The sequence below is a fragment of the Archocentrus centrarchus genome, chromosome 10 (genome assembly GCF_007364275.1).
Source record: "Archocentrus centrarchus isolate MPI-CPG fArcCen1 chromosome 10, fArcCen1, whole genome shotgun sequence".
Classification (NCBI taxonomy): domain Eukaryota; kingdom Metazoa; phylum Chordata; class Actinopteri; order Cichliformes; family Cichlidae; genus Archocentrus; species Archocentrus centrarchus.
The window spans coordinates 16,122,814-16,146,063 of record NC_044355.1 but is presented as its reverse complement, the minus strand read 5'-3'; the positions used below and the strand labels follow the sequence as shown (position 1 = coordinate 16,146,063).

Sequence of the window (23,250 nt, the reverse complement as noted above, 5' to 3'; positions counted from 1 at the left end):
ACTACGGACAGCTTCTCAGTTTGTAACAGCAGATAGGTAGTCGTGAGATTCCTGTTAAAGTACTCAGAAATACCTCATTCTTTAACACACCTTCCAAATAATCATTCATAGTGTCCTGTGTTTCTGGTATACTGTAAGTATAAATACATGCTGGGTTTTGGTGTTCCATCTTCAGGTGTCTGCGCAGTTGTTTCTGGCATTTTTTTATTTGTTGTCCATAATGTATTCTTGCAATAGAAATTAACGACACAATAACTGATAGTTTGGTAAGACAAAATATTAGTCTAAAGCAGAAGCCAAACATCCAAGTATCTTAGTAGTACTCTGGCTTTCATTTACCTTACACAGTTCCCATGCATATATCATTACAAGACGGTCGCATGCCAAAGTATTGTTTAGTGATTCTGCATCAGTCCTCATGAGAACTTGAAACAACTGAATTACTTTAGCAGGTGATTAATATGGTTTTAGTATGTATACGTATATTTTCCTTAAAAGTAAAACAGTCATTTGTTTGTTTGTTTTGATTATTTGCTTGAGCGGCGGAGCATACTCTGCATCGGCCGTTAGATAATTAAATATTTTCTGGTAAGCCTGGCTGGTCTATTTCAACTGTACTTCCTGCAACATTGATTGTATATCCTGACGTGAAAATATTTTATTAAAGCGATAGCATGGTCTTTCTGAATTCATTTCGTATTGATCTCCACTCTAGATAAAACGTATTCGTGTCCGGTTTGGAGCGTTATTTCAGCGATTCCAGCCTTATATGATTTTTACCTTGTAAACTCTAAGGGACGCTGTTGGCCAGTAAATATTTTCTGTGTTACGTTGTCGTTCAGACCATCCCCTGAGTGATCATACGGTGAAAAAGGCTCTCTGTGTTTTGTCGAGATTTTGTGTGAACGTGGACTCACAGACTTCCATTTAAAGCTTGAGGACTTAATTTTACTACTTAAGGAGGTAAAGGTTACGTTTTTGATTTTTTTGTTTTTTTTTTTATTTTTAACTGCGTGATGGCGACTGTAAGATGCCTTAACTGCATATCTACAGAATGGCGATCATTTTATGGATTGCAACGACAAATATGGCTGCTTATGCTGCTGCTCCTGGCAGTTAACATGGTAGGTGCTCAGATTCGGTATTCTATACCCGAGGAGATGAAGAAAGGCTCTGTTATCGGTAATGTGGCGCAGGATCTTGGCTTGGATTTGAAAAGGCTCCGTTCAGGGCGGGCTCGTATCGTGACCGGAGAAAACGTTCACTACACCGAGCTGAAGACAGACAAAGGGATTCTGGTTGTGAATGAGAGAATCGACCGAGAGGAGCTTTGTGGAGACATAACGCCGTGTAGCATTAGCTTTGAAATGATTTTAGAAAACCCGATGGAACTACACAGAATAACTGTTGAGGTTTTGGATATAAATGATCACGCTCCTGTCTTCCCAAACAAAGATAAACCCATCAGTTTTGAAATAAGCGAATCAGCTGTAGCTGGAGTACGTTTCCCTCTGCAGAGTGCAGAGGATCTAGATGTAGGCCAAAACGCTTTACAAAATTACATTTTATCTCCGAACGACAACTTCATACTGAAACAACATGCAAACCCAGATGGTAGTAAATATGTTGAAATGGTTCTCCAGAAACCTTTAGACAGAGAGCGACACCCACATTTCTCTTTGAAATTGATCGCAATTGACGGAGGGACACCACAGAGGTCTGGTACTGTAAATATAGATGTGACTGTCTTAGATGTCAATGATAATGATCCAGTTTTTAACCAACCAGTGTACAAAGCAACTGTGGTAGAAAACACGAAAACAGGGACAAGTATTATTAAAGTAAACGCCACAGACGCAGACAGTGGTTCAAATGGACTCATTACTTACAGTTTGTCCAAAATGAAAGGAAGTGCAGCGAATATATTTATTATTGACGAAAATACTGGAACAATTTACGTTTCTGGTCAAATAGACTATGAGAAAGACAGAAAATACGAGCTGAGGGTAGAGGCTAGGGATTATGGTGGACTAACTGGGACAAGTAAAGTTATATTTGATGTTCTTGATGTTAATGACAATGCTCCAATTATAAATGTGATGTCATTTTCTAGTCCCCTATCCGAGGATGCACCACCTGGTACAACCATTGCCATTTTAAATGCAAAAGATGCAGATTCTGAGAGAAATGGGCAAATTAAATGTAAAATAGATGGCAAACTTCCCTTTAAAATTGAATCATCGCTAACAAATTATTATAATTTGATGTCAGATCAATACTTTGATAGAGAATCCATCTCAGAATATAACATAACAATTACAGCCACCGATTTTGGGTCTCCCCCTCTGTCTAGCTCAACAACATTGCATCTTAAAATCTCTGATGTTAATGACAACGCGCCATTATTTGATAAAAACAGCTATACTGCTCATATCACAGAGAATAACTCCCCTGGATTTTCGATTTTTGCTGTGAGCGCGCAGGACTCTGACTGGAATCAAAACGCCAGAATCTCATATCTCTTAGAGGACACACAGGTCAGTGGTAGTCCAGTTTCTACTTATGTGACTTTGAACTCTGAAACTGGAGTTCTTAGTGCCGTTCGCTCCTTTGATTATGAGCAAATCAAACAGCTTGATCTAGTAGTTAAAGCACAGGATGGAGGTTCTCCTCCACTCAGCAGCAATGTGACTGTGAAAATAATGATTCAGGATCAGAATGACAACCCCCCTCAGGTTCTGTACCCAGTCCAGACTGGTGGCTCTCTGGTGGCTGAAATGGTGCCTCGTTCAGCAGATGTGGGCTATCTGGTAACTAAAGTGGTGGCTGTTGATGTGGATTCTGGACAGAATGCCTGGCTCTCCTATAAACTGCAGAAAGCCACAGACAGGGCGCTGTTTGAAGTGGGCTTACAGAATGGAGAAATAAGAACTATCCGCCAGGTCACTGATAAAGATGCTGTCAAACAAAGACTGACTGTTATAGTGGAGGACAACGGGCAGCCCCCTCGTTCAGCTACAGTCATTGTTAATGTAGTGGTGGCGGACAGCTTCCCTGAAGTGCTGTCGGAGTTCACTGACTATACACACGACAAGGAGTACAATGACAATCTGACTTTTTACTTAGTCTTGGCTCTGGCTGTAGTTTCCTTCCTCTTCATCACGTGTTTAGTGGTTATTATATCAGTGAAAGTCTACAGGTGGAGACAGTCTCGCATCCTGTATCACTCCAACCTCCCTGTCATTCCATATTATCCACCACGTTACTCAGACACTTTGGGGACAGGGACTCTCCCCCATGTGTACAATTACGAGGTGTGCAGGACGACTGACTCCAGAAAGAGTGACTGTAAGTTCGGCAGAGCTGGTAGCCAGAATGTGCTGATAATGGACCCCAGTTCTACAGGGACGATGCAGCAGATACAGAGTGAAAAGAGCATCCTGGATGAACCAGACTCTCCTCTAGAGGTCAGTCAAAGAATATTTCTGTATTTGTTCTCTTTCTTTATTGAAAGGCTGTGATCAAAAGCTTAGTGTTACAATTTATTCAGCACCAAGGACAGCGACTCAGTCTTTCTCCATTGATACTGTAGGTAGGTCGATAAACCTTCTCTTGACGCTTTACGGTTTACGGCTTTACGGTCTCAATTGCCAAGACACATTTCTTGAAACCATCCCTCCATGTCTCTAAACTGTAAACACAAAACTCAGTTTTCAAACTACTTTCACAAAACCAAACTATTGCCTCAAAACAGTTCAAACAGTGCTCAAAAGCAAACAATTTTGTCAGATCAGAGCAGAGTCAATCAAAATGAAAATGAAAAACACCACTGAACAGTCATTACACACAGTATAGAAAAAAGGAAAACACAAGGAGCAGATCAGAAAGTCTTTAGAAATAATCTTTACTGTTCACAAAAATGCTTTTTCAAAACAAAACTCCTGTTTAGCACTTGTAGTACACACACACACACACACACACACACACACACACACACATATATATATATATAAAATGTATCCCTTCCTTTTGAAGGAAGGAATCCAGCACTGTCAAATATTGAAGTTACATATTTTTGAAAACACTTTATAGGAACCCTAACAGTAAAATCTTTAACATTTGAGCTAGTTTAAAACTTAGTGAACAGCCAAACCAAACCAACATGAATGAGTGCTGAGTGGGGCTTAGTCCTGAACGCCTCATCAAAGGGTGGCTGGAAGATAAAGAAAGGAAAAATGTTTTATTTAACACATGAAATATACACATTTCACATTAAACTATATTTATGTCAGTTAAAGACAGACAGGAAGACGAGGACAGATTTGGTGGACAGACACTCTTTCTCTGACCTTCCGTCATTGTAGCTGTCCTCCTGTCTGTTAGAAATGGATAGGACAGATACAGAGAGACAGGGAGAGAGAGAGACAGAGAAAGAGAGGGAGAGACAGACACATCCATGGACAGGAGGACAAACTGAGAAAAAAAGCAAAGAGCACATACAGAGAACAGTAAATGTGTAATCATACCATTTTAGAAGTTCCTCTGGTAGTCCATGAACTTGCAGAGGAGAGTGGAGACATGTTTGTTCACTGCTGTCTTTTTCTTTTGCACGAGTCGTTATTGATGTTACTTTTCCTTTTGCAGCTTTTGTTCCCCTTTCAGGGTTGAGGCCTGTGAATCACCTAAAACAGATGGAAGACATAAAGCTCAGTGTTCAAAACTACCCTTTTCTTTACTTTAAGTTACATATTGCCTTTTTTAGATTACATGCTTATGAATTACCAAATATGCTTAACAAAGGCATTACTGAATTAGATCTCACCTTTGAAAAAACTCCAGTGTGCATGCTGCCTCCTCTGGATACTCAAGGTTAAAACCGTAGAAGGTGGCAAAAAGTGCTGCGAGACCAGCCTGGAACGTAGGTTGAATGCCCTCACAAACAATTTCACCCTCGATGCTTATCATCCACTGATGAAGGGTAATGTCTCCTGAAAAATAAACAATTAACTGATATTAGTTTTCATTTTAATTTAACGTTCAGGTACAGACACATTTCTATAGACAGAGTGGAGGCAGATACATCCCTGTCTCAGTGACAGAGGGATGTATCTCCCTCCCCTCTGTCTATAGACCTAGGGATGCAGATACAGTAAGATGGCAATATCCTACTGTATCTTCCACCCATTTGTCTATAGACAGGGGGATGGGCGATACAGTGAGACACCCTGAAGAGTACATTGTGCATATGTTGTACTTACTGAGGGCAATAAGTTGCGGACTTGGCGGCAGGTTGTGTGTTCCTTCAAGATCTGCAGCTGTAGCACACCTCTGTAGCACATCACAACATAAGATTACCTAAGAAAAAACGTACAACAGTTGGATTTTATTTTTCATTCTTCCTCATTTGGTTGATGAAGGACCTCCAGATGTTTTCCAGTAAAGGTTTTAAGCTGGTTACAGGTAAAAGTGCTGCTGCTTTGGACACTAGAATAACGTCTCCTTTCTCTCCACCTGAGCTCAGGTCTCAGTAACGGCTCCGCCTTTTTATGCTTGCTGCGCAGTGTGCAGACAGACTGCACGTAAAACAGTTTCTGTTGTGTTTTTGTTGAAAAACTGGGGGCTGCATGAGTTTAATGCTGTAATGCTTTTTATTCACAAGCATCCTCCAAATTACGTTTCTACTGCAGCTCTATTTTTAGTCGCTAATCAGGGTTTAAAGTATAAAAACCTTTTGACGAGCCCCTCGGTACTGAAGGGCGGGGTGTTCGGCACCAAACGATCGCTAGTGCTAATAGCAAACTGTGGTTATAGCACCCATCCTGGTGGCTACAGCTGAAGTAAAGACTGACATTCTCTGCACAACACGCACGCGTGCACACACACAGCACAGAGCAGTGGGGGCGTGGAAAAACTTGTCAGCGATGATCCACTCCTGTAAAGAGTCGTTTTTTCCAAATGATGGAAATCCGCCACAGCGACAGTCCTTTAATGTCGCTACTGTGGATGAAATGCTCCGCATGGAGACACCTGAGCTGCAGAGTTAAAAACATCGAAGCAACAAATTTGTGTCGAGGATTTTTAATAAAAGAACTATTTGAGTTATTCGTTGCAGCCCTAAAATTTGTATTCAATTTTCAATTTGTGTATCAAAATACATGAAGGTTGTTATCTACCTTTTCATGTTGGGACTTTTTTTGTTATAATTAGAAGCCTGAAATTTTCATTTGATCTTCATTTTTCCTCTTACTTCTCCTCCGTTCATACCGGCTGTCATTTCTATTTCTGTAGCCGCGAAATCAAGAGCAGCACGACCATAGTGAGATCAAATGTGCACATTGTTAATGAAACTGCCCGTTCTCTGTGGCAGATTGTAAACTGCGGTGAAATAATTGCAGCCTCAGCAAGGCACAGCGCCCGGCGACCAACTGCTAGCTAAAAGACTGTGACAGAAGCGAGAGTAGCTCACCACATAAAATATTTTTTTTGCCCACTAACAGACACAAAACTGCAATAAAAATGTTTAAAAAAGTACTTACCCGGTGAAAATCCTTGTTGGTCCCGCTCTCTAGCCCGCGAACATTCGCCTCCAGCAGGTAAATATCCCACAATGCAACTGTACATTCATAATTTACAGCACAGCTATGCACGTGATCCAGCGGTCCAATTAAATTCGATATTCTTTTCAGAGGCATTTCAGTTTACAGCAAAGAGCTGTATTTTCAAAATACAGCCTTACTGTATTATCATGCTGTAGTTTTTACAGCCATTCGTTACAGTGTGCCTTGGGTAAACCATTGATGATCATAGCCATGTGTCTCTGCAATGTTTTTGTTTTTTGTTTTTTTGTTTTTGCCATTTCATTATTTGTTTTCCATATGCTTGGAACAGGAAAGTCACTTCAAGAAGTCATTGTTTGGCAATGTAAAACAATATTCTTTTTAAAAAAAGGCAGAAAGTAGTCACCCACATATTTCTGAAAAGATGGCTTACTTTCCTGTAGCCTCCATATGTCCAACCAGTATGTTCTATTACTCGACTGTTTCACACCAACCTATTTTATAGTGCTTAGGTTCTGCGTGAGTCTCCATTAGACTTTGCAACAGCTGAGTAATTTTATCATGTGGTTATCACGATGCCAGGACTTACACATCTAAAAGTTCCCTTTTTTCCCTTTAGGGTAACACTTTTATTTTGCCCCCCACCCTCCTAGTCGCTGCACTCTTGGCCAGCTGTTTGATATTGAAGTAGGAAGTTCTGTTGTCTGTAGTATGTCGTTCGTAATGTTGCTTTCCCTCAAAATTTGTTATATAGATTCTTACGTGAAAAAAATATTTTATTAATAAAAGATATGATGATAAAGGTAATCTGTTATTGAGCCCGAGAGCTTAGAGTGTTGTTACAGTGCTTCAACCCTCAAATGATTTTTACCTTGTAAACTCTAAGGGACGCTGTTGGCCAGTAAAATTTTTTCTGTGTTACGTTGTCGTTCAGACATCCCCTGAGTGATCAGACAGTGAGGAAGGCTCTCTGTGTTTTGTCGAGATGTTGTGTGAACGTTGACTCACAGACTTCCATTTAAAGCTGAAGGACTTTGTTTTACTCCTTAAGGAGGTAAAGGTTACGTTTTTGATTTATTTTTTTCTTTTTAACTGCGTGATGGCGACTGTAAGATGCCTTAACTGCATATCTACAGAATGGCGATCATTTTATGGACTGCGACGACAAATAGGACTACTTATGTTGCTTCTTCAAGCGGTTAACATGGTAGATACTCAGATTCGATATTCTATACCCGAGGAGATGAAGAAAGGCTCTGTTATCGGTAATGTGGCGCAGGATCTTGGCTTGGATTTGAAGAGGCTCCGTTCAGGGCGGGCCCGTATCGTGACCGGGGAAAATGTTCACTACACCGAGCTGAAGACAGACAAAGGGATTCTAATTGTGAATGAGAGAATCGACCGGGAGGAGCTTTGTGGAGACATAACGCCGTGTAGCTTCAGCTTTGAGATTATTTTAGAAAACCCGATTGAACTACATGGAATAACTGTTGAGGTTTTGGATATAAATGATCATGCTCCTGTCTTCCCAAACAACGATAAACCCATCAGCTTTGAAATAAGCGAATCAGCTGCAATTGGAGTACGCTTCCCTCTGCAGGGTGCGCAGGATCTAGATGTAGGCCAAAATGCCTTGCAAGATTATATTCTATCCACAAACGACAACTTTATATTGAAGCAACATGCAAACCCAGATGGGAGAAAATATGTTGAAATGGTGCTCCAGAAACCTTTGGACAGAGAGCGAGACCCACATTTCTCTTTGAAATTGATCGCAATTGACGGAGGGACACCACAGAGGTCTGGTACTGTAAATATAGATGTGACTGTCTTAGATGCTAACGACAATATTCCAATTTTTAACCAATCAGTGTACAAAGCAACAGTTGTAGAAAACACGAAAACAGGGACAAGTATTATTAAAGTAAACGCCACAGACGCTGACAGTGGATCAAATGGACTGATTACTTACAGTTTGTCAGAAATGAAAGGGAATGCAGCAGACACATTCAGTATTGATGAAAATAGTGGAAACATTTACGTGTCTGGTCAAATAGACTATGAGAAAGACAGAAAATACGAGCTGAGGGTAGAGGCTAGGGACTATGGTGGACTAACTGGGACAAGTAAAGTTATTTTCGAGGTCGTAGATGTAAATGACAATGCTCCAGTTATAAATGTAATGTCATTTTCCAGTCCCCTATCAGAGGATGCGCGGCCTGGTACAACCATTGCCGTTCTAAACATAAAAGATGCAGATTCTGAGAGAAATGGGCAAATTAAATGGTCAGTGGGTGACAAACTTCCCTTTAAAATTGAAGCATCTTTAAAAAATTATTACAATTTGGTATCAGTTCAGCAGTTTGACAGAGAATCCGTCTCAGAATATAACATAACAGTTACAGCCACCGATTTTGGGTCTCCCCCTCTGTCTAGCTCAACAACATTGCATCTTAAAATCTCTGACGTTAACGACAATGCACCATTATTTGATAAAAACAGCTATATTGCTCATATCACAGAGAATAACGCTCCTGGAGTTTCGATTTTTGCTGTGAGCGCGCAGGACTCTGATTGGAATCAAAACGCCAGAATCTCATATCTCTTAGAGGACACACAGGTCAGTGGTAGTCCAGTTTCTACTTATGTGACTTTGAACTCTGAAACTGGAGTTCTTAGTGCCGTTCGCTCCTTTGATTATGAGCAAATTAAACAGCTTGATCTAGTAGTTAAAGCACAGGATGGAGGTTCTCCTCCACTCAGCAACAATGTGACTGTGAAAATAATGATTCAGGATCAGAACGACAACCCCCCTCAGGTTCTGTATCCAGTCCAGACTGGTGGCTCTCTGGTGGCTGAAATGGTGCCTCGTTCAGCAGATGTGGGCTATCTGGTAACTAAAGTGGTCGCTGTTGATGTGGATTCTGGACAGAATGCCTGGCTCTCCTATAAACTGCAGAAAGCCACAGACAGGGCGCTGTTTGAAGTCGGCTTACAGAATGGAGAAATCAGAACTATCCGCCAAGTCACCGATAAAGATGCTGTCAAACAAAGACTGACTGTTATAGTGGAGGACAACGGGATGCCCTCTCGTTCGGCTACGGTCATTGTTAACGTGGCGGTGGCGGACAGCTTCCCTGAAGTTCTGTCGGGGTTCACTGACTATACACAAGATAAGGAGTACAATGACAATCTGACTTTTTACTTAGTCTTGGCTCTGGCTGTAGTTTCCTTCCTCTTCATCACGTGTTTAGTGGTTATTATTTCAGTCAAAATCTACAGGTGGAGACAGTCTCGCATCCTGTATCACTCTAACCTCCCTGTCATTCCATATTATCCACCACGTTACGCAGACACTTTGGGGACAGGGACTCTCCCCCATGTGTACAATTACGAGGTGTGCAGGACGACTGACTCCAGAAAGAGTGACTGTAAGTTCGGCAGAGCTGGTAGTCAGAACGTGCTGATAATGGACCCCAGTTCTACAGGGACGATGCAGCGGATACAGAGTGAAAAGAGCATCCTGGATGAACCAGACTCTCCTCTAGAGGTCAGTTAAAGGGTATTTCTGTATTTGATTTCTTTATTGAATAGCTTTGATGAAAAACTTGGTAACGTTACACTTTTTTCAGCACCAAGTACAGCGTCTCAGTTTTCCTCAGTTTTTGGGCAGGCCTGGACTCCTTCTCTTAAGGGCTCCGTATAGTCCGCATTTGAAATAATATTCTCCAATATAGTCATTCAGAGGTTTTTGTTGTTGTTGTTGTTGTTTTTGTGCCTATAAGTGTGTGCTGCGCAAGCTATTACAAATCATGATCCATGTGTCTGTGCAATATTTTCTGCCATTGTATTATTATTCTTCCATATGTTTCCCAAAAGAGGGACACAGTACGAGCAAATTACAACGTAGAATATTAAATAGAATCAGAAAACAGTCACGCATATATTTCTGATAAGCATTCCTACTTTTTGTAGCCTCCATATGGCCAGTCGATATGTTCTATTACTTGACTGTTTTTATAGTGCTCAAGTTCTGCGTGAGTTTCCAAAACACTTTGCACCCACTGAATAATTTTAGCATCTAGTTATTACGATTCTGGGACTTATACATCTGTCTGTTCCTTTTCCCATTAAGTGTAACATTTTTATTTAGCTGACTTTTTTTTATTATCGTCACAATTGGACAGTTGTTTGATAATGAAATTAGAAGTTCTGCTGTCTGTGGCATGTCGTTCTCAACTTTACTCTCCCTCAATATTTATTATAAAAATTCTTAAGAGAAGATTTGCTTAATTGATTCAAAAATTATAATATGGGTAATTTTAAAATGATCCCGAAGGCTTAGAGTGTTTTTACAGTGATTCAAGCATCAAATGATTTTCACGTTATAGACTCTAAGAGACGCTGTTGGCCAGTAAAATTTTTTCTGGGTTACGCTGTCGTTCAGACCGTCACCTAAACGATAGTACAGTAACGAATGCTCTCTGTATTTTGTCGAGGTTTCGTGTGAGCGCAGTCTCAAATGCTTCCATTTAAAACTTGAAGACATTTGTAAATGTAACCTGGGGGCTGATATACCCCGCCCTTTTTCATTTTTTATGCCTTAAGAGATAAATCTTTTGATTTCTCGCTGAGTTATGACGACTGTAAAATGTCTAACCTACGTATCATCAGGATGGCGATCATTTGGTGGACTGCGACGACTAATAGGACTGCTTATGCTGCTGCTGCAAGAGGTTAACATGGTAGGTGCTCAGATTCGGTATTCTATACCCGAGGAGATGAAGAAAGGCTCTGTTATTGGTGATGTGGCGCAGGATATGGGCTTGGATTTAAAGAGGCTCCGTGCAGGGCGGGCCCGTATCGTGACCGGGGAAAATGTTCACTACACCGAGCTGAAGACAGACAAAGGAATTCTAGTCGTGAATGAGAGAATCGACCGAGAGCAGCTTTGTGGAGACATAAAGCCGTGTAGTTTCAGCTTTGAAATGATTTTAGAAAATCCTCTTGAACTACACCGAATAACTGTCGAGGTTTTGGATATAAATGATCATGCTCCTGTCTTCCCAAACAAAGATAAACCCATCAGCTTTGAAATAAGCGAATCATCTACAGTTGGTGTACGTTTCCCTCTGCAGAGTGCGCAGGATCTAGATGTAGGCCAAAATGCCTTGCAAGATTATATTCTATCCACAAACGACAATTTTATATTGAAGAAACATGCAAACCCAGACGGAAGAAAATATGTTGAAATGGTGCTCCAGAAACCTTTAGACAGAGAGCGAGACCCACATTTCTCTTTGAAATTAATCGCAGTTGACGGAGGGACACCACAGAGGTCTGGTACCGTAAATATAGATGTGACTGTAATAGATGCTAACGACAATATTCCAGTTTTTAACCAATCAGTGTACAAAGCAACAGTTGTAGAAAACACGAAAAAAGGCACTACTATTATTACAGTAAATGCCACAGACGCAGACAGTGGAACAAATGGATTAATTACTTACAGTTTGTCAGAAATGAAGGAAAGTGCAGCAGACACATTTAGCATTGATGAAAATAGCGGAACAATTTACGTGTCTGGTCAAATAGACTATGAGAAAGACAGAAAATATGAACTGAGGGTAGAGGCTAAGGATTATGGTGGACTAACTGGGACAAGTAAAATTATATTTGATGTTCTTGATGTTAATGATAATTCTCCAATTATAAATGTAATGTCATTTTCCAGTACCCTATCCGAGGATGCGCGGCCTGGTACAACCATCGGAATTTTAAACGTAAAAGATGCAGATTCTGAAAAAAATGGGCAAATTACATGTTCAATAGATGGTAAACTTCACTTTAAAATTGAATCATCTTTAACAAACTACTACAATTTGGTGTCCGATCAATACTTTGATAGAGAATCCGTCTCAGACTATAACATAACAATTACAGCCACCGATTTTGGGTCTCCCCCTCTGTCTAGCTCAACAACATTGCATCTTAAAATCTCTGACGTTAATGACAACGCACCATTATTTGATAAAAAGAGCTATACTGCTCATATCACAGAGAATAACGCTCCTGGATTTTCGATTTTTGCTTTGAGCGCGCAGGACTCTGATTGGAATCAAAACGCCAGAATCTCATATCTCTTAGAGGACACACAGGTCAGTGGTAGTCCAGTTTCTACTTATGTGTCTTTGAACTCTGAAACTGGAGTTCTTAGTGCCGTTCGCTCCTTTGATTATGAACAAATCAAACAGCTTGATCTAGTAGTTAAAGCACAGGATGGAGGTTCTCCTCCACTCAGCAGCAATGTGACTGTGAAAATAATGATTCAGGATCAGAACGACAACTCCCCTCAGGTTCTGTACCCAGTCCAGACTGGTGGCTCTCTGGTGGCAGAAATGGTGCCTCGTTCAGCAGATGTGGGCTATCTGGTGACCAAAGTGGTGGCTGTTGATGTTGACTCTGGACAGAACGCCTGGCTCTCCTATAAACTGCAGAAAGCCACAGACAGGGCGCTGTTTGAAGTGGGCTTACAGAATGGAGAAATAAGAACTATCCGCCAAGTCACTGATAAAGATGCTGTCAAACAAAGACTGACTGTTATAGTGGAGGACAGCGGGCAGCCCTCTCGTTCAGCTACAGTCACTGTTAACGTGGCCGTGGCGGACAGCTTCCCTGAAGTGCTGTCGGAGTTCACTGACTTCACGCATGACAAGGAATACAATGACAACTTGACGTTTTACTTAGTCTTGGCTCTGGCTGTAGTTTCCTTCCTCTTCATCACGTGTTTAGTGGTTATTATATCAGTCAAAATCTACAGGTGGAGACAGTCTCGCATCCTGTATCACTCCAACCTCCCTGTCATTCCATATTATCCACCACGTTACTCAGACACTTTGGGGACAGGGACTCTCCCCCATGTGTACAATTACGAGGTGTGCAGGACGACTGACTCCAGAAAGAGTGACTGTAAGTTCGGCAGAGCTGGTAGTCAGAACGTGCTAATAATGGACCTCAGTTCCACAGGGACGATGCAACAGATGCAGAGTGAAAAGAGCATCCTGGGTGAACCAGACTCTCCGATTGAGGTTGGTTTGGACATCCCCTCTACTCTCTTTGATAATGTTATTATTTCTGTATGTATTAACATACAGTCATTTTCAGCACCATGGAGAGAGTCTCACTTTACTTCACCTCAGGATTAGCCTGCTGCCTGGCAATATTCAGAATTTCAAGAAAATGCTGCTTCTTTTTATCCTCATTCAGTGAAGTTGTTTTTAGTGTTCTAAAGCTCTGGCACTGTATTATTTCAGACTTGCTCTAATTTTTTGTTATTTTTTGTTTAGATTACTAATTTACTGAGTTGACAAACTAGTCTCAATATTGCTTAAACTCGCTTTGAAAATCCTCTTTGTGCGACCATTCAACATGAGCTACCATTGTCAATTTACAGTCCTCTTCTTGTTTGACGTTACAGCTTTTTACTGTTGTTGTCTTTAGTTTTCGTCGTTGGTATCCTGTTTTTCATCGGCATCTTCTAAGCTTATATTAAGTACTGTAAAACATTTATTTTTAAAACAACATTTTAGGCTGACTACATTGGAGATATTTATGAATTAATGTCCTTACACCAAATGTAATGAATCATTTAGGCTTTGAAAAAGAAAATGCATGGTATTGCTGACTGTGGACTGAAGGGATCTCGCATCCTGTATCACTCCAGCCTCCCTGTCATTCCATATTATCCACCACGTTACTCAGACACTTTCAGAACAGGAACCCTCCCACATATGTACAATTAAGAGGTGTGCAGGACGACTGACTCCACAAAGACTTACATGAAATATATCCAACCGATGAGTCAGAGTTTAATGAGTGTGGATGAATGTGGAAATGATGCACTGAACGTTTAGAAGAAACTATCAGGCAGCTGTTCTCAAACATCTACTTTGGTGAGTGATACTTTAATCTCTCTCTCTCTCTCTCTCTCTCTCTCTCTCTCTCTCTCTCTCTCTCTCTCTCTCTCTCTCTCTCTCTCTCTCACCCTCTCTGCGTGTGTAATTCTTTAATTTTTAATTTTGGCTACATTTTGTCATGTGGGCCTACTGTCTTTCATTTGCAGTTAGTGTCGCTATCCCTGGTGCTGAAACAGTCTTTTGAGTCATTTTTGAATTTTGTAGGATTTTTTTTTTCTGTGACAGAAAAACAAGTTTTAAATGATATAAAGTAGTATCCATCAAGCAGACGCCACAAAATGACTACTGAAGTTAAAATCATATATCCACAGTCTGTATCTTGTTTTTGACCAAAGGTTTTAGGTGCACAGTTCTGCATCAAATCCCAAACAGGTAACAGCTTGATCAGTGGTAGAAATGCTATGAAACACTTTAAAAATTAAACCAGTTCAAACTTTGTGATTCTAGTATTCTATGACCTTAATTAATATATTTCATATCTTATTTAAAGCAATTGTTTTACAGTAAGAAATTGAGCTATATTTAACTTTCAGCAACAAAAAAAGATAATTGAAACAATTTGCAGAAAACAGAAATGCCACTACTCTTTTCTCTTACTGAAAGCAACTCCCATTACTTCGAAGGGGAGACATTTCTTTTGTTTCACTTTCACGTTGTTTACTTTGTAATTTATTTGACTTTATTTGGCTTTTTTATGAAGCATTAGCTGTGATCTAAAGAAAAATAGGGCGGACCTGAAAATGAAAACAATGTGATTCTAAAGTCATCTTGCGCTTAAGATGAATTTGTGTAGCAAGAGATGATTAATATACGAGCACAGGCTTTATCAATGTTGTTAATTTATACGGGGCTATTTTTCAGTAAAAATTTTTTCCAATGACTTAACCATAACTGGCCTTCAGTGTTGCATACAGCGTTTACGTGTGTACTGATCATGCCTACACCAGATATATTACCGTGAATGGGCTCTAAGTGCCGCTGTTGATACATCACTGAGATACTGTCAGATGCAGCGGTCCTCCTCTTTATCTCCACACTAGTCCTGCTTGGAAAGACGGTGCTCTGTTCCTGTACGGTTTAAAGAGTAGAATCTTTCTTGAAACATTTTGAAATAAGAAAATGTTAAATTTGGGGATTTAAGTGCGTCTGTTTGAATTTAAGAAGAATCACTGAGTCTGCACTGTGTCTGGATTTACGATGACTTGTGTGTGGACAATGGCTGGAAGAAGCCGATGGCAAGTACTGGCTGTCATTCTTTGTCTCATCGAACTGAGCGCAGTGGCTGGTCAGGCTCGGTATTCCATACCGGAGGAGCAGGCCGACGGATCGTTTGTCGGAAACATTGCTAGAGATTTAGGTTTGGATATTGCGAGACTCATATCAGGTAAGCTCGCATTATTACAAAAGGAGGCCGACAGTATGTGGATTTAAACCGAGACAAAGGCACCCTTGTTATTAAAGAGAGAATCGACCGAGAGGAATTGTGCGGAAAGACGACGCCCTGTAGCTTCAGCTTCGAGGTGATTTTAGAAAATCCCATTCAGCTTTATCGGGTGACAGTGGAGATCACAGACGTTAACGATAACAGTCCATCGTTCCCCAAAGATGAAATCAGTCTGAAAATTGCTGAAAACGCTGCATCAGGAACTCGGTTTTCACTTGAGAGCGCAGATGACCCTGATGTTGGAATTAATGATATTCAAAAATACACACTCAAACCAGCTGATTATTTCAAATTGGAAGTACAAAATCAACCAGACGGAGGCAGATTTGTTGAAATGGTTTTGCAAAATCCTTTAGACCGAGAGAAAGAGGAGACTCATGCTCTCGTGCTGATTGCTTCGGATGGCGGTGAGCCACGGAGATCAGGAACAGTGCGTGTTCATATTACTGTGCTGGATGCTAACGATAATGCGCCAGTGTGCAGCCAACCTGTTTACAAAGCAGACGTCAAGGAGAATTCCCCTGAAGGAACAGTGATAACCACTGTCAGTGCAAATGACGCAGACAAAGGAGTCTATGGAGAAGTAACATTTTCTATCGTTCATGTCGCCAAAGAGGCAAAGCAGCTTTTTGAAGTAAATGTAAAAACTGGCGAGATTAAAGTTGCAGGTAAACTCGACTTTGAAAAATCTAAGATTTATCAGCTAAACGTTCAAGCTAGTGATCACGGAGGATTTTCTGATACATGCAAAGTTATCATTCAAATAACTGATGAGAATGACAACATCCCTACAATACAGCTAATGTCATTGTCTAACTCGATATCTGAGGATTCTCCACCAGGTACTACTATAGCTGTTCTTAATGTGGATGACGAAGACTCTGATGGTAACGGTGTTGTCAAGTGCTCCATTAACTCTGACGTACCTTTTAAAATTGAGTCTTCATTAACGGGATACTACACCATAGTAACGGAAGACTTTTTAGACAGAGAGAGTATCCCTGAGTATAATATCACCATAACTGTGTCTGATCAAGGTTCCCCACCTTTGACAAGCAGTAAGAACATCAATGTAAGAGTGTCTGATGTGAATGACAGCCCACCCAAATTTGATCATTCAGAATATCATAAAACTGTACCAGAGAACAATTCTCCTGGACTTTCCGTGTTTACTGTGAGTGCTAGTGATGCAGACTGGGGTCAAAACGCTCGGGTTTCTTACTTGCTGGAGGAAAAAGAAGTTAATGGGCTAGCTGTGTCTTCGTTAGTGTCAGTAAATTCAGAAACCGGTGTCATTCATGCAGTGAGATCGTTTGATTATGAGCAGATCAAGTGGTTTGAATTTAACGTAACTGCTCGCGATGCTGGATCGCCTCCTTTGAGCTCAGTGGCTACAGTTAGAATAAGGATTCAAGACCAGAACGACAACTCCCCTCAGGTTCTGTATCCAGTCCAGACTGGTGGCTCTCTAGTGGCTGAAATGGTGCCTCGTTCAGCAGATGTGGGCTATCTGGTGACGAAAGTGGTGGCTGTTGATGTGGACTCTGGACAGAACGCCTGGCTCTCCTACAAACTGCAGAAAGCCACAGACAGGGCGCTGTTTGAAGTGGGCTTACAGAATGGAGAAATAAGAACTATCCGCCAAGTCACTGATAAAGATGCTGTCAAACAAAGACTGACTGTTATAGTGGAGGACAACGGGCGGCCGTCTCACTCAGCTACAGTCATTGTTAACGTGGCCGTGGCGGACAGCTTCCCTGAAGTGCTTTCGGAGTTCACTGACTTCACGCATGACAAGGAATACAATGACAACTTGACGTTTTACTTAGTCTTGGCTCTGGCTGTAGTTTCCTTCCTCTTCATTACGTGTTTAGTGGTTATTATATCAGTCAAAATCTACAGGTGGAGACAGTCTCGCATCCTGTATCACTCCAGCCTGCCTGTCATTCCATTTTATCCACCACGTTACTCAGACACTTTGGGGACAGGGACTCTCCCACATGTCTACAATTATGAAGTGTGCAGGACGACTGACTCCAGAAAGAGCGACATAAAATTTATGCAACCGAAGAGTCAAAGTTTAGTGAGTCTGGATGGAGCTGGTGATGATTTACCCCAAGTTGACAACCAGCTAGTATTCAGCTCTTCTCAAATGTCTACTCTGGTGAGTGATATTTTGATATTTTGCGTTCGATTTTTCCTGTCTGTGTGTGTGTGTGTGTGTGTGTGTGTGTGTGTGTGTGTGTGTGTGTGTGGTGTGTGTGTGTGTGTGTGTGTGTGTGTGTGTGTGTGTGTGAACGTAATTTGAGATCTCTCTGGCCTCTTTCCCACCAACAGGGTTCCGGAGCCCGTCCCTTTATTTGAACCGTTAGGCGGGTTTTCCACCGCCGAAACACTCGGTGCTCGGCCGAAAAACGGGTTCAATTCCCCGCAAACTAGCTGGTCTCGAACCACGAACGCGTGACGAAAGCGGCAGAAGGGCGTGACTCTGCCGTCTCAACATCAAGTTTTCTTCCATATTACATGTGTATTACGTGAGAAAACCGAAGCGATTTTCACGGCTGTGAATTAGGTTGGGCTCTAAGGCTGAACTTGCTGCTTTGTATCAGTTCATATCACAGATAAAAGGACACAAAGTGCGTACTTGTCGTCTTGCTCTAATCTCTGTCTATGCTGCCCTCGCAGTGCGTTTCTGGCAGAGCTAGACAGCTAGTTAACACTTTGATACTCCAATAAACTCACAAGTCCTTGCTTGGCTTTGCACAGTTTAATTAAGAAGTGTCGCCAGTGTAAAACTGAAAAAATACAGAAACATAATCATATATTAATATACACACACTGTAATGGACTCCTCATGACACATTACTAAGCAGCTAACTATACATGTAGAACATTCCCCAACTTAACAGGCTAGCTTAACAAGAATAGCAACTATAAAATTATCCAAAATAAAACATCAGAAGACTAACAAATAGTAGAAAACATAGTCAGAACTAATGCATGAACTACTTACAGACAAATGTGTCCAAGGCACAAGCGTATGAAAGGGCACTCTTTTGCACCATGTGCTTAGCTGCTTTCCCTGTAGCCAACTGCTTTCACTGATTAGCTACAAATCTATTCCATTAAAAATAAAATAAAAGGTCCACTAGGTGGCAGCATTGTACAAATGTGGTCACATTACCACTGCTTAAATTACAATGTTTTTTATAGAAAACAGCACACTCCCCGCTTGGCATGATGTTATCATGCCACTATCAAACTAAAGAAATGTCTCTAATTAGGAAACTGAAATCTCTTCTGTTTTTGTTCAATTTTCCTCAGAAATTAGGACTACAAGTTCTGAAACTGGTCTCAGGAAAACCTTGACAGTTCCTTCCTTCACAATCTTCACCTCCACTTTGCGAATAGCCTGGTCCTTGCTTGGCAGGGTTTTAACAACCACCCCTACTGGCCATTTATTTCTGTGAGCTTGGGTGTCTTTGAGTAAGACGACATCTCCCACTTTGATATTTGGCTTTCCTTGAATCCATTTTCTACGACTTTGCTTGCCCTTTCCATCTTTTCCAAAAAGTGTCTGCGAGACACTGGACCTGCTTCCACTGCTTACCATGCAGGTCAGCCATTTGGAACTTTCCAGAGGGGGCCGCAACAGGATTTGTCTTTTGTGTCAGAAGCATTGCTGGGGTGAGGACTGTAGGCATGTCTGGGTCAGTAGACACAGGAACCAGGGGTCTTGAATTCATGATTGCCATGACTTCAGCCATGAGGGTGCTCAAGACCTCATGTGTGAGGCGCATCTGGCCTGTCTGAAGCAGCATTGCATCCAAAATGCGCCTAGCGACACCTATGAGCCTTTCCCATGAACCCCCCATATGTGATGAATGTGGTGGGTTAAATACCCATGTGCATCCCTTGTTTTGGAGGTAGGTTTTTACTGCTGAATCTTGTGTGCTGATGCTCAATTCCTTACAGGCACCCACAAAGTTTGTTCCCCTGTCAGAACGAAGGAGTTTGCATGGGCCTCGGATAGCAAAAAACCTTCTCAGTGCATTAATGAAGCTGTCAGTTGACATGGACTCAATCAGCTCAATGTGTACAGCTCTGGTTGCCATACAGGTGAAGAGTACTGCCCAACGCTTGCTGTCCGCACTCCCTCCTCTTGTACGACGTGCAATGACGATCCAGGGTCCAAACACATCAAGGCCTACATTTGTAAATGGAGGCTCGGGTGTGAGTCTGTCAACTGGCAAATCTGCCATCCTCTGTTCTTGAAATTTCCCACGCAACGTGCGACAAATAACACATTTGTGTATAATAGAGGACACGAGCCGTTTCCCACCAATAATCCAGTATCCAGCCACTCTGATTGCTCCCTCTGTTATATGGCGTCCTTGGTGAGATACTTGCTCATGATAGAATCTCACAAGCAGTGTGGCAATGTGATGAGTGTGTGGAATGATCAGAGGATGTTTTTCTTCTGTTGAGAGGTCTGCACACGATATGCGACCTCCAACCCGAAGTAAACCATTATCATCTGTCACAGGATTTAGCTTTCTGAGCTGGCTTTGCTTGTTACATGGCTTTCCCTCCTTGATACACTTTAAGTCTTCTTTAAAGACATCTTGTTGCACCGCACGTATAATCACTATCTTGGCTTGTGAGAGCTCCATCAGGGTTGGCCTATCTCTGAAACATTTCCAGCCTTTGTCTTTTGTTCCTTGCTGATTTTCTTTAAAGGACGCTGCAACATGAATCAGTTTGGCTGTAACACCACAAGAGTTTTCTCCAGTTTGAGAATCGCTCAAAGCGTCGTGACCCTAATTGGGCCCCAATGGTTCTGGTGATCATGGCTGTGACTTCAGGTCGGATTTCTGCATCCGTGTCAGGATTCACAAGAGAGCAAAAACAGGGTTCAGGAACCCCCTCTGCACTGTCACAAGTTATAAAACTGGGTCCTGACAGCCAGCTGCTCTGTTGCAGTTGTTCTGCTGATGTACGCCTGGTTGCATGGTCTGCAGGATTCTGGTTTGTAGGGATGTAGCACCACTGATCAGGATGGGTACATTGTCTGATGCGAGCAACCCGGTTGGCCACATAGACGTAAAATCTTCTTTTGGAGTTGTGAATATATCCAAGTACAATCCTGCTGTCAGTAAAGAACCTCACAGTATCCATTTGGATATCAAGCTCATCTCTGATCTGTTCATACAACTGTACAGCTAGCACAGCTGCACAAAGCTCAAGGCGTGGAATGGTAGGAGCTGGGCATGGGGCTAACTTGGACTTTCCCATGACGAATCCAACATGATTTTTCCCATTACAATCTCTTGCTCTCAAGTAGGCTACTGCTCCTATTACCATTATCGAAGCATCTGAGAAAATGTACAGCTCCTTTGTCTGTGCTGAAGACAGTGAGACAGGAATATAGCATCTCTTTATGGACAGGTTTTTCAAGGCCTTCAGAGAGTCTTTCCATGTGTTCCACTCATCTTGCTTGTCTGGAGGAAGCGGAGTGTCCCAGTCAGTACTTCCACGTGAGAGTTCCCGGACTAATGCTTTTCCTTGCATTACTACTGGAGCCACAAACCCTAGAGGGTCGTACAGGCTGTTCACTGTGGACAGCACACCTCTTCGAGTAAATGGCTTCTCCTCCTGGGATACCTGAAATGTGAAGCTGTCTGTTTCCAGGTTCCAGTAGAGTCCTAGTCTACGTTGTAGAGGAAGAGGGTCCACACCAAGCTCCAAATCCTTCAAGTCTTTTGCACGATCTTCCACAGGAAAGGCTTCCATCACCTGCCCACTGTTTGATGCCACCTTGTGTAGCCTCAGATTGGATGCTGCTAGCATCTGCGTAGTTCTTGCCAGGAGATCTATTGCCTTTTCTGGTGTGGAAACTGATGTAAGGCCATCATCCATATAAAACTGCCTCTCCACAAACTGCCTTGCATCAGAACCGTATTCTTTTTTCACCCTTCTCTGCAGCACGTCTCATGCAATATATGGCCACGGCAGGGGATGGAGTGTTTCCAAACACATGCACTTTCATCCTGTACTCTACCATATTTGTGTTGAGATCACTGTCCTTGTACCAGAGGTAACGAAGATAGTCTCTGTGGTCCTCTCTGACAATGAAACAATAAAACATTTGTTGCACATCTGCACTGATAGCTACAGCCTCTTTGCGAAACCGCAGAAGAACTTCCCAACAAAGTATTGTTTAAATCTGGGCCCTTGAGGAGTACATCATTCAGAGACATGCCTTCACACTCAGCACTTGAATCAAATACGACTCTTATCTGCTCTGGTTTCCTTGGGTGATACACACCGAATGTTGGCAGATACCAGTGTTCTTTCTCTTCCTCCATAGGTGGTGCTAGCTCAGCTTGCTCACTGTCAAGTGTTTTCTGCATAAACTCTATGTAGTGAGTTTTCATTTCCGCCTTTCTCTCCAGTGTCTTCCTGAGTGAACGGAGACGTTTTACTGCCTGCTCCCTATTGCTTGGAAGGCGTTGTCTAGGAGTACGAAATGGTAAGGGCGCCACCCAGCTGTGCTCCTCATTCTGATAAACTTCTTTGTCCATGATGTCCAGGAAGGTCTTATCATCCACCGATAATGCTGGTTTGTCATCATCCTTAGACCTCTCAAACTCTGAGCATCCAAAGCTATCTGTGTTCTGAGAACGGCCTCTCTTTTCTGCACTGTTAACAGTGGTGGGCTGATGTAAGATGTTGCCATAGTCCTCCTTTATCTGAATATTATTTGGACATGGACTGAGGAAGGATGTGCGACCGTTATGTAGCACATTTGCTTTGTACACGTTTACTTTCTCTGGTCTGTGCACTGCACCCAGACAAGCTTCTCCCACGATGACCCAGCCCAGGTCAAGCCGCTGCACATAAGGAGTATTGTGAGGCCCATTGATGTGCTCCCTTACCTTATGCACCCTTAGGATATCTCTTCCCAAGAGGAGAAGGATTGGAGCGTCGGGGTCCACCTCTGGAATCTTATTGGCAACTGGCCGTAGGTGTGGGTGATGCTGCACAACCTCAGGGGTCGGAATCTCCGATCGATCATCTGGCACCATGTCACATTCAATTAAAGTGGGGAGAGGAAGCTGTAGTTTTCCATCCACTGATTCAAGCACAAAGTTGTTGCCTCTTCTGCCTGAGGCCTCCACTGTTCCTGCACACGTTTTTAATGTGTATGGAAGTGGACTGGCCTTGATGTCAAAGAGCTGGAAGAATTCTGTCCTTGCAAGTGATTTGTTAC

At 42.0% G+C, this 23,250-nt stretch overlaps 3 protein-coding genes and 1 long non-coding RNA gene across 23 annotated transcripts in view; 3 read left to right on the top strand and 1 right to left on the bottom strand.

Annotated features, from left to right (window-relative positions):
• LOC115786625 (protocadherin gamma-C5-like) overlaps nucleotides 1-23,250 on the top strand; it is a 365,072-nt gene that overhangs the window by 178,639 nt on the left and 163,183 nt on the right. For 2 of the 20 annotated variants that reach the window (XM_030738892.1, XM_030738878.1), the window contains exon 1: nucleotides 11,140-13,645. The exons of the other annotated variants lie outside the window; for them this stretch is intronic. In XM_030738892.1, coding sequence (XP_030594752.1) covers nucleotides 11,195-13,645 — 2,451 coding nt within the window. In that variant the 5' untranslated portion in view covers nucleotides 11,140-11,194. Of the gene's footprint in view, nucleotides 1-11,139; nucleotides 13,646-23,250 lie in introns of those variants that run through there. 20 annotated transcript variants of the gene reach the window in all.
• Nucleotides 990-3,521, top strand: LOC115787070 (protocadherin beta-16-like). Its single transcript, XM_030739642.1, has one exon. It carries the CDS (start codon nucleotides 1,017-1,019, stop codon nucleotides 3,519-3,521), a length of 2,505 nt encoding a protein of 834 aa, XP_030595502.1. The 5' UTR covers nucleotides 990-1,016.
• On the bottom strand, nucleotides 4,093-6,599 carry LOC115786639 (uncharacterized). The gene is made up of 4 exons (XR_004020450.1): nucleotides 6,537-6,599; nucleotides 4,823-4,988; nucleotides 4,527-4,682; nucleotides 4,093-4,213 (listed from the first exon to the last, which is right to left on the bottom strand). It is a non-coding gene; the product is annotated as an uncharacterized LOC115786639 (long non-coding RNA).
• Nucleotides 7,499-10,116, top strand: LOC115786630 (protocadherin gamma-A5-like). Its single transcript, XM_030738927.1, has one exon. The coding sequence runs from the start codon at nucleotides 7,657-7,659 to the stop codon at nucleotides 10,114-10,116; it is 2,460 nt and encodes an 819-aa protein (XP_030594787.1). The 5' UTR covers nucleotides 7,499-7,656.

Coding starts and splice junctions, on each gene's coding strand:
- LOC115787070 (XM_030739642.1), top strand. CDS start 1,017: ATGGCGACTGTAAGATGCCTTAACTGCATATCTACAGAATGGCGATCA.
- LOC115786630 (XM_030738927.1), top strand. CDS start 7,657: ATGGCGACTGTAAGATGCCTTAACTGCATATCTACAGAATGGCGATCA.